General features: G+C 41.7%; 1 protein-coding gene across 5 annotated transcripts in view; it reads left to right on the plus strand.

The window, feature by feature from the left end:
- Positions 1-10,073, plus strand: part of gramd4a (GRAM domain containing 4a) — a 95,510-nt gene that overhangs the window by 81,856 nt on the left and 3,581 nt on the right. For 3 of the 5 annotated variants that reach the window (XM_083999892.1, XM_083999893.1, XM_083999896.1), the window contains 11 exons: positions 2,351-2,442; positions 5,719-5,767; positions 5,877-5,948; positions 6,047-6,090; positions 6,199-6,308; positions 7,223-7,377; positions 8,053-8,070; positions 8,987-9,131; positions 9,321-9,414; positions 9,788-9,878; positions 9,996-10,064. In XM_083999892.1, coding sequence (XP_083856018.1) covers positions 2,351-2,442; positions 5,719-5,767; positions 5,877-5,948; positions 6,047-6,090; positions 6,199-6,308; positions 7,223-7,377; positions 8,053-8,070; positions 8,987-9,131; positions 9,321-9,414; positions 9,788-9,878; positions 9,996-10,064 — 939 coding nt within the window. The remainder of the gene's footprint in view (positions 1-2,350; positions 2,443-5,718; positions 5,768-5,876; positions 5,949-6,046; positions 6,091-6,198; positions 6,309-7,222; positions 7,378-8,052; positions 8,071-8,986; positions 9,132-9,320; positions 9,415-9,787; positions 9,879-9,995; positions 10,065-10,073) is intronic. The other 2 variants (XM_083999894.1, XM_083999895.1) reach the window with 1 other exon arrangement.

Genomic DNA, 10,073 nt, shown 5'->3' on the forward strand with positions numbered 1-10,073 from the left:
CACGGAGCGCACGCCGCTGCCTCGTCATAGTATCCATGTGCTGCAGACGAGACGTGAATGTGGAGCGACTAAAACCTTCGTGAGTTACAGTATAAAGCCATTAACATGACTTCCCAGTGGTAGCCTACCAACAAGTAGCCTACCACTTACTGTATTCAACATGCTTAACTCATTGAGTGCCATTGACGTATATGTACGTCAATCAAAATCCAACGCTTGAGTGCCAATGACGTCCATAGACGTCAAATGCACTTTTCTGCGGCTGGTAAATGGGGACGCTCTCGCGCACACTGTGAGTAATTTTGGGGCTTCTGGAACGTGTAGAATGAAGAAGACTGTAGATCAGAGCAAGAAGTGAAGAAGAAGGAGAGGTCGAGCGCGATCGGTACGGAGATAAAAAAGTTGGAAAAAGTTTCTATTTCTAGAGAAAAATGACGGGCAGAGCCTGGAACAAGTGTAACGTGGAGCTGGAGGAAAGCTTAGCCACGGATACTATTAGCATAGCTCCAGCAGGAAGTGATGGGAGGAGGCAGGAAAGGTAAACTCATCTAGATGATCAGCACCAAAATGCCAAAGCGAAAGCGGATCGCGGAATCAGTTTCACCAGCTGCTGTCTGAAACCGACGTGACGACGAAGCGAGAGATCAGCGCGGCCGCGTCCAGCACAGAGGCTGAAGACGCCATGACGTCTCCCTCCCTACTTCAGAGACGAGGGGATGCAGCAGGAGGAGAAGTAGGAGAGGAGTAGAGGGGGTTAGGAGAGGGTGAAGGGGGAGGGGGCAGCAACTGCTCGTACTTGTTGTATTTTAGTTGTTGTTGTTTTGTTTGTTTGTTTTTTTTTGGGGGGGGGGGTCAATGAAAAAACATGTGAAATGAAATTTTCTGATGTCTTACATGTTTTTGAAGCCAAAATTAAAACGGATAAATCACTGTTTTTCTTGAGAGACTCTCTTTCACAAAAATGCATTTTCCCCAGCTTTCTAGAAAAAAGTGGTCTTTTTGGTGCAACCAGGCTCTATTCAACTTAAGATATAGGGCTGTTGCTGTCAGCTTGTTAGAACAATGACAGCTGACAGGCTGTTTATCTGGCCACAAATCACAAAAAACTTCTAGCTGAGACAAACCAGCCCTAAAACCTTGTCTAACATTAGGCTACCTGAATGTAGTGAATCATAGCAGCATCTGGAGGAATTACTCATTCAGCTTGATTTTAGTGAAAATTTTTATTTGTTTCCAGATATTGTGTTTATTGTGACATTACTGTTGTAAACGTTGCTGTTCCTTCTGCAGAAACAGTTACAGTAGTGAATAAACTCATGTTGGCAATAATTTGTTGATGCAAAAGAAACAGCAATTAGGATAGGATAGGGACACTTTGTGAAGTGGGTAAACTTCAAATAACAAATACTGATTCATTTGTCGTCATACATTATTCACAGATGGATTTTAACAAAAAAATACTTCTTAAAAATCTTTCTGGAAAGTTCAATTGAACGTTTTTTTTTTTTTTTAATCAGCGAATGTACAGTAGCCTGTCACTTAATGATGTGCTGGTATCGACCGCCCACCGCCTAATTTACCAGCCAACAGCTGAAAAGGGGAGTACCGGTACTTATTTTTTCCCACTTAAAGCACTGGTAGGATCTATAACTTGACTCTGAGCCTCTTTGTTCTTACACCTCTAGTAGATGACAGTTAAGTCATTTCTGCTCCACAGTGACAGATTAACATTGATTCTTCCAGGGACTGTAGAGGTCTAATCAGATCTTTGTTAATGTCCAGAGTCAGTAATTATGCTAAATCATCTTCAAACCACTGACCATACAGGCCCAGACCTTCTCAATATATCAAGATGATCTTGTCCTTGTGCTGACAGGTGACTCTAATAGCATCTTCTCCTGCCATTATGAAGCCCAGAATTAAATGTTGTAAGTCATCATGTCATAATGAGCCTCCCCTATCATCATAAAAGGGAACCTTCGATTTATCTTGTCATCAGTTTGTTTTTTCCCCCAGACTTAAAGCCACACAGTTTTCCTGAGCAGAGGTCTGTTAATAAAGCATGGCAGGAATAAACAACCACGGTGGAAGAGTGACACCTAAAAGATTAATTATTTTTGTATCATTTGAAAATTTTACAGAAAGTCAGGAGTTTTCTGTCAGGGTGGATGAACTGCTATCTTGGGGAAAGAAATCAGTCATTGCATTAACTTATTGAATACAAATTATGACAAGTGAACAGCGTTATGGGCTGAAATCATTGAAGTTGATGGAAAAAAAACATGTCCAACAAACCAAAAAATATTCTATATTTTAACTATAATTCTTCTGTGTTGTCTTTTGTCTGCAGATCTATATGAATGCTGCTTGGCATGGCTGGGCCATTCCCATGTTCCTCTTCCTGGCTATCCTGCGATTGTCCTTAAATTACCTCATTGCCAGGTAAAAACATTTCTAAACAGTTAATTGGACCGTCTGTAAGTAGAGAAGCAGCAAGTGTCCAGATATTATGATGTTAAAGCGCTGCTGCCTCGGCTTTCGATTTGATGCATTTTTCAGCTGTTAGATGGTTAGTGTAATAAAACCCAATTAAACTCTGTAACAGAGATTACAGCTGTGTTTTTTTTCTTCATTGTATAGTTTTTGTTTCCATTCAACAAAACAGTGTCTACAAAAACTGGACACGCAACAAAACAAACACAAAACGTACACAATAGCTCTTACATGAGAGATGAACATATGGCATAATACAAGAGGTGGTGGGCCAGTCTTACAGTACCCGAATGTCGTTCAAGTGCACAATAGTCCTTTTAATAGAATGGAGGAAAGGTCCAGCCCGATATAGTCCAAAAATGGGCGCCACACTCTGTAGAATTGATCTACGCTGTAATGTATGACGTTGGTAAGATATTCTAGAGGGATCGGTTCAAAAAAATGTTTACGCCAACCACAGACAGAGGGAATCTTGTCACTGACCCACTGCAAGAGAATATTTTTCCTAGCTGCGAATGTTAGAATATTATATAATCTTTTGTTGACTGCTGTTTTTAGACAGTCACCTGGAGGACCTAGAATCACAGACATGGGATCCATTTCTATATTAATGTGAAAAATTCTCTCCATTTCACTTATAATTTCAACCCAATATATTTGAAGTTTATGGCCAGAAACAATGAGTTAAAGTTCCCACATCAGTTTTACACTTGAGACATAAAGGGGAAAGAGAGCGGTTGAAGAGGTGCCTGCGGTGAGGGGATATATGTAATCTGTGTAAAATCTTCAATTGTATTTCTCTTGTCCGAGTACAAATTGAAATCCTTTTTGCAAGAGACCAAATGGTATCCCACTTTTCTTCATCTATGGTCGCAGACAGCTCCCTCTCCCACACACCTCTGACCCCCTGCGCATCAGTAGTAGAAAAACCATTAAAGGGACAACGAGGAGTTTTGGAAAAGCAAAGCGTTTTCACACTACATTTATGAGCCTCCGCGCGCACCATAGAATTCTTTGACCGGCGCAAGACAGACTCATGTTTTCATTCATCAAGAATTAACGGCGATTCGGCTGCGTTATTCTCATGACTGAAAGTAAGGAAACGCTGGTCGGCTCGACCAGCATCTCCGCCACCACTAATAATAACAAAATAACGATAGAGACAGAACGATATATTTATCTAAAATGGGCCCATTAACAAGTGTGAGTAGCGGAGATTCATCCACATTAACGTGAGACTTTTTTATAACCGAATAGAAACTCCTCGTTGTCCCTTTAAGTGCATGGTAGCATGAGCTCAGAGACTCTTTCAACTGTTTTTGAAACAGAATTTTCTCAACAGCAGATATTTCAGGGTGATCAATAAGGGTTGTGCTTTGAATGATATAATGCCTTATTTGCAAAAAGCGAAAGAAATCTTGTTTGGCCGATTTGTAACTGTTAGTAAGCTGTTCAAATGACATTTTATAATCTGAGAAAAGGTCACTGAGACATTGAATATTCTTATTAGACCCCCCCAAACCGGGGTCTGAAGAACCTGGTGGAAAAGCAGGATTATTTATTGGGGTAAAGATGGATGTTATATTTGATCTTCCCTCGGGATGGCTTTTAGAGTGTTGATTGTTACATGATTTGTACAAAAGGCTTTAATTTCTTTAAAATCAATTAAAATAATATGTCACTTAGTTTGCACTGTGACAATCCTGTCTCAATATCCAACCAGATTGAAGTTTTACCCTTAACCCAGTCGTTTACAAATTTTAAATGGGCAGAGTTGATACATGGTACATATATTCAAATATTTATTGATGCCTGCCTGCCGGTGAGAACCGACAGGTGCAACATGCGCTTAACTCACGCCTATTCTTAGACAAAAACACAGTCTGTCAAGCACACGATGAGTGGGACATTTCACCTGGTTGATTATAAGCAGTAGGAAAGAAAAGGGGCAGAGTCACACACGCCTGAATTTGGCAGGTACTCACATTGCTTCATAAAGTACAGTCCAGGCACAATGTTAAATGAAAGGAATAGTCCGGTGGTTACAAAAATTCAGGGCAGCGACTCCACGTAAGTCGCAGCTGCCTCCGGTGTGTTAAATCTCTTCTCCTTGCCGTGGACCGACAGCTTCAGTGTAGCGGGATATAGAAGCACATAATCCACATTCTTCCTCCTCAGACAACTCTTCACCTCGTCAAAAGCCTTACGTTTCTTGGCCACCGCCGCCGAATAATCATTAAAGAGGGAAACTTTGATCCAGTCTGCTGGCTGGTTCAGCTCCGTAGCAAGGCGCCGGGCTGCGGCCATCACTCGTTGTTTATCAGCAAAGTTGTGAAGTTTCATGATGATGGGTCTGGCACGTTGGCTAGTGTCCAGCTTCGGTGCTAGGGAGCAGTGAGCGCGGTCCAACTTGATCTTCCCAGTTTTAGTTGTGAGATTGAGATAGGAGGGAAGCCATGACTCCATGAAAGTGACTCCATGCCCTCGGGTAGCCCGACCTGACGGTTCTCTAAGTCATCTATATTGTCTGCCATGTCGGTTATTTGTTTTTCGAGTTGTTTCACTTTAGCCTGCAACACATCCGTCGTGTCTTCCACGCCTGAGATCCATGTCTCGTCCAGGCTCATTATAGAGCTGCTCTCAGGCGCATTTATGACGTTTCACCAGGTGAACACGTATTTTAGACGGATATTCAGGAAACCTCACCGGAGCTTAACAAGACAGGTGTTCACGCTACGACGCCATCTTGCCCTCGGCTTCAGCTGTGTTAGTGGTGAACAGGTGCAGTGTGAAGAACAACAAATGGTGTGGCTGTAAAAGGCAGATATTTAAATCATGCACAAATTCTTGTTTCGATGATCATCATAGCTGTACCACGGACCCCCAAGACATTTTATCAGACAAGATCAACACCAGCTTTTACTCACTGATGCAAACAGACAAATGTAATTGATGTTACATAACCATCAGCAAAATCATTCAAAATGGGGCGTGTTTGTTGGGGATCATTATGAAATGAGGGCACATTAGTATTTGTCAGACATCTGTCTGGAGTCAGACTGTCAAACTGGGACAGCTTGTTACCTTAAAAATGAAGGTTGTAAAGGGGTTTGAAACACTAACTTCACTGGATGAAGATGTGTTTTTGGTGACCTAGTTCAAACAAAGCACACAAAATATCTTTTTTTTTTTTTTTACAATACTCAATATTTCTTTCAATTCCAGAGGTTGGAGGATCCAGTGGAGCATTGTGCCTGAGGTCTCTGAACCCATGGTAAGACAACTTCTCACCCCCGTGTTTCACAGCTTCCTGTCTGTCAGGAACCTCTACCCATCAGTGGAGGACAGCGTGGCTTATTCATTTGTCTCTTTGATTTATGCAGGAGCCTCCAAAGGAAGATTTGACTGTGTCTGAAAAGTTCCAGCTTGTACTGGACGTTGCGCAAAAAGCACAGGTACAACACACATGATGTAAATTATGATTCTTCCTCGAGAAAAGTGCACAGATAATGGAACAGTATGGCTTCATACAGTGATTCAACTCTCTTAACAGAACCTGTTTGGAAAGATGGCAGATGTTTTGGAGAAGATAAAGAAGTACGTTTTAAAAATGCCTGCATTGCAAGCAACTGGTATGAAATGACTAAAGCTCAACTCGCATCTTGTTTCTCTTCTCCTAAATGATTCTGTGTGTTTGTCTTTCAGCCTGTTCATGTGGGTGCAGCCAGAGAGCACCCGGAAACTTTACATCTGCCTGTGGGTGGCTTTCATCACCTCCTGCGTCCTGCCATACAAGCTGATGGGCTTCATGATGGGTGAGACACACAAATTGGATGGGGATTGTTGAGCTGCTGTGCAGCACAAATTTCCGTTAAGGACAATAAAGGTCTTTTAAGTTTAAGTAAATACACACAAAGCCTTATCCTCTGGGCATACTGTACATACTGCATTTGGCTCTGAATGAAAATACTTATGCTCAATGCAACACACACAACCAAGTACATTCATGCAACACTTGTGTAACAGTTCTCCCTGTGCCTGTGAGGAGCAGCTCTAGGCTGTTGGCATGCCTGATTATCTGATGAAACTGTTTCAGCTATTCCTTGTGAACACAAGGTCTCCAAAGTTCTGTGTGATTCGTATTTCTTAGAAAGATGCTTAGAGCAAATGTTGACAACAATGGTACTGTTTATTCTTGCTAACTAAACAGGGTTGTCTCTCCTCACGTGAGCCCTAAATGCACCTCCCTGTTGGTGTAAATGTAAGGGACTACCAAGAAATCACTATAGAGAATGGATGCTGATCTAACGTATTTGCCAACTCTAGTTTTATATGGTTGTCAAATGTTCCTTGGATTTTTGTGGATTTTTTGTTAGTTCTCCCTGTTCTGTACAATATATTGTACAATATATTTATTTACAATATATAATACCTTATTTTATATATTTTTTAAAAAGCCAGCTCATACTCTGGCTGTATAAATGTATTCAATAAAAACTTAAGCGTTTTTCAATGTGTCCTTTAAAGAAGAAAATACATAAAGAATTTAAATGATGTGAAGGATAGAAAAAGCTTCACCAAGGTCTAAGAAATAAACAATATTTGAGGTCTTGGGAAGAAGGAGTGACTTGACCTGACAGCATTGCTGTGCAAGATGTAGATGATAACCTCTGCTTCCACAAAAGCTGTTTCCATTCTTTCTCTTATTCTGGATTTTTCCTCTCCCAAGGCCTGTATGCTGGCATCAAGTTCTTCATCATAGACTTCCTGTTCAAGAGTTGTCCAAAGCTGCGTGACAAGTACGACACACCTCACATCGTGTGGAACAGCCTTCCCACCGACCCCCAGCTCAAAGAGAGGACCAACGCCACAGTGTCGCGGCGGGTAAGACGACCAAAACACTTAGAAAAAAAAAACACATGTTCATCACTCCCTCATTTCCTTCCTTCACGTTTGTGCTTTCCTCAACTTACTCCCAATATACACATGCAGATTACTACTAATTCTCTGCTCAAGCCGTCTTTGTTGCAAACCTAAAAACCTCCACTTTAGCCAGTTTAAGGTTACAGCTATAGGGGCTTTGCATTTGCGTCACAAAAACCTTTTGCCAACATTTTTTCTGGATTTATCTTTTATTTACAACCAGCTAATTATTGAAGTATCTACTTGCCACAGAATGAACTTGTGTCCAATTAACATGTGATACAAAATGAGTTGTAAGATTTACAAATAGTCCTGTTTGTGTGGCAGTAGAGTTTGGCTGCACGTCATGCCTTTCATGTTGGCATGAGCCCACCTACTGAACTGTCAGTCCACCTCCCACCACTGACCCCCCATGGAGAGGCACAGAGAGAAAAAGAGATCAATAACATATTACATATTACTATATTACTACTCGTCAATAATACATTAAAACGCAGCCGCTCACTGTGTGTTCTCCTGTTGTGGATCGTGCACACTGTCTGTCTAGATAGGTTTGAGTGTGTGTGTGAGCTTGTGTTTGTGTGTTTCTGCTGTGGCCTCAGTCACAGGTGTACTCTGTCGTTTTCTCTCTCTCAGCTCTCTGGCACAGAGAAGGTAGGGACTCTGGTGTGTTTCCGTTTGATTCCTCTATTGTGCCTGGGTGTGCTGCCAGCTCAGGACTGGCTCAGGACTGGCTGTCAATGATTGCAAAACAGAATGGATCAAAATGTCACAGTAACTTTTATTAAGTTGAAGATATATTTTTCTAACTCCTCATAAATATCAGACTCATTTTTGTCAAATTTTTTTTGTCAAACTAGTGAATAATAACTGATGTTTTTGATCCATTGACATAGATGCTCTGTTAGAAGTAGCAGTGTGTTTAACTGAGTAGATCACATGCACATAGAATAGTCCCTTGACCACTGTAATTTTATATTAGCTCAATTAGTGCCTATTCCCCACTGTAGGTAGTAATTATCCCTCTAATGTAATTGCTTTTAGATGTTTTAAATGGTGTTGGTTGATTAATTTCAAGCTTTTTTATCATATGTAGCTATTTAACCTACGGTGACCTCACAATAAAATTCTAGCTTAAATATACGAAGGTACATTTTAGTAGTAGTGTGATACATACACCTACACAAATACTATACACAGTATTATATATGTTACATTTTCTGATAGTTAAACCAACTAACTAAGCAGCTGGCTTTACAGTAACAGTATGAATGTTGAATGGTGAATGGTGGCCTTACTCTCTGCTTTGCACGTCCCACCTGAGCCAGCTGCAGAGAAACACATGGTGCGGTAATGAAAGCTGAGGAGCTGTTTCAAGAGCGGCCACTTGTCCCGACAGATCCGGGAACATTCAGTTCTGTTGGATGGTTCCCCATAACGTGTTGCTATACTTGAGTTAAAATATTTCTCCCTCTCCTTTCTCCCTTCCCTCGTTATCACTCTTGTCTTCCTTCACGGCCATTTCTCTCACTTCCCCCGCCACCACCCCCCGGCCCTCCTCTCCCTCCAGGTTCCGCCGGTGGTCTCTCGCAGCAGCCTCGCCACCGTCCCATGTGGGGTGGGCAGAGAGGAGGAGACCGGTCGCTCCCACAGCACCAAGAAGGGAGCTTTTCATGAGATCTTCAATCTGTCAGAGTCGGAGCGCCCTCTGGCGGGTGAGGGGACTTACTGCTGAAAAAGAAAAACTGTTGTGGACCTGTTGATATTCTCATTGTGTGACCCTGAGAAAACAGATAAATGTGGATTTTCTCAGCTCAGTGGTTTTAAACCAGTCTGTGTACATGTTTTCCAATGATTTTTAACACAAATCAAAGTTCTCAATGTTTTCTACTCCATGTTCACAGTGTGTGAGAACGGCTGGAGGTGTTGCCTGATCAACCGAGACAGGAAGATGCCCACAGACTACATCAGGAATGGCATGCTCTATGTCACAGAGAAGTAAGTGGGACATCTTTTCTCCTGAGGGGATCTTCCATCATTACATCTCAGACTGCAAAAGAGAAAAAAGAGGTTACTCTAAAAGGTCACTTAAGCAAATGGCTCTGTGGTAATAAGTTCTTGAAACGGTTCTTTTCTAAGAGCTACACCCCATCTTCTCTCTCTCTCTTCTCCCGTCTGAGTGTGCCAGTCAGTCAATAGTGGATCAAGTAGGACAGGCCTCCTTTTGAGAATATCTGATCTTTAAATCTCTTTAACTCTCTGGGTACCTAACTGACAACAAGTCCATTTAAGCTGTGGTCCGTTTAGCTCAGCCTCTTTGTTTTCTCAGGACCCCTCTCAACTTTTCACCTCCATTCTTTCTCTCTGTCAGTTACCTGTGCTTTGAGAGCTCCAGCTCCAGGTCTGGCTCCTCCAAGAAGAATAAAGTCATTAAGCTGGTGGACATCACTGACATCCAGAAGGTAACCACACTTAAATACACTTTTCATTTTTAATTGAATCAAATTGGCAAGCGGATTTAATCACAGCAGATGAATCTTCAAACTATAATGACTGTCCTGCTTCTTTTTATCCACCAGTACAAAGTGCTATCAGTCCTACCAGGAAGTGGGATGGGAATTTCCATAGCTACTCCTTCAACTCAGAAGGTACAGTAC

Source organism: Trachurus trachurus, assembly GCF_905171665.1.
Source record: "Trachurus trachurus genome assembly, chromosome: 23".
NCBI classification, from domain to species: domain Eukaryota; kingdom Metazoa; phylum Chordata; class Actinopteri; order Carangiformes; family Carangidae; genus Trachurus; species Trachurus trachurus.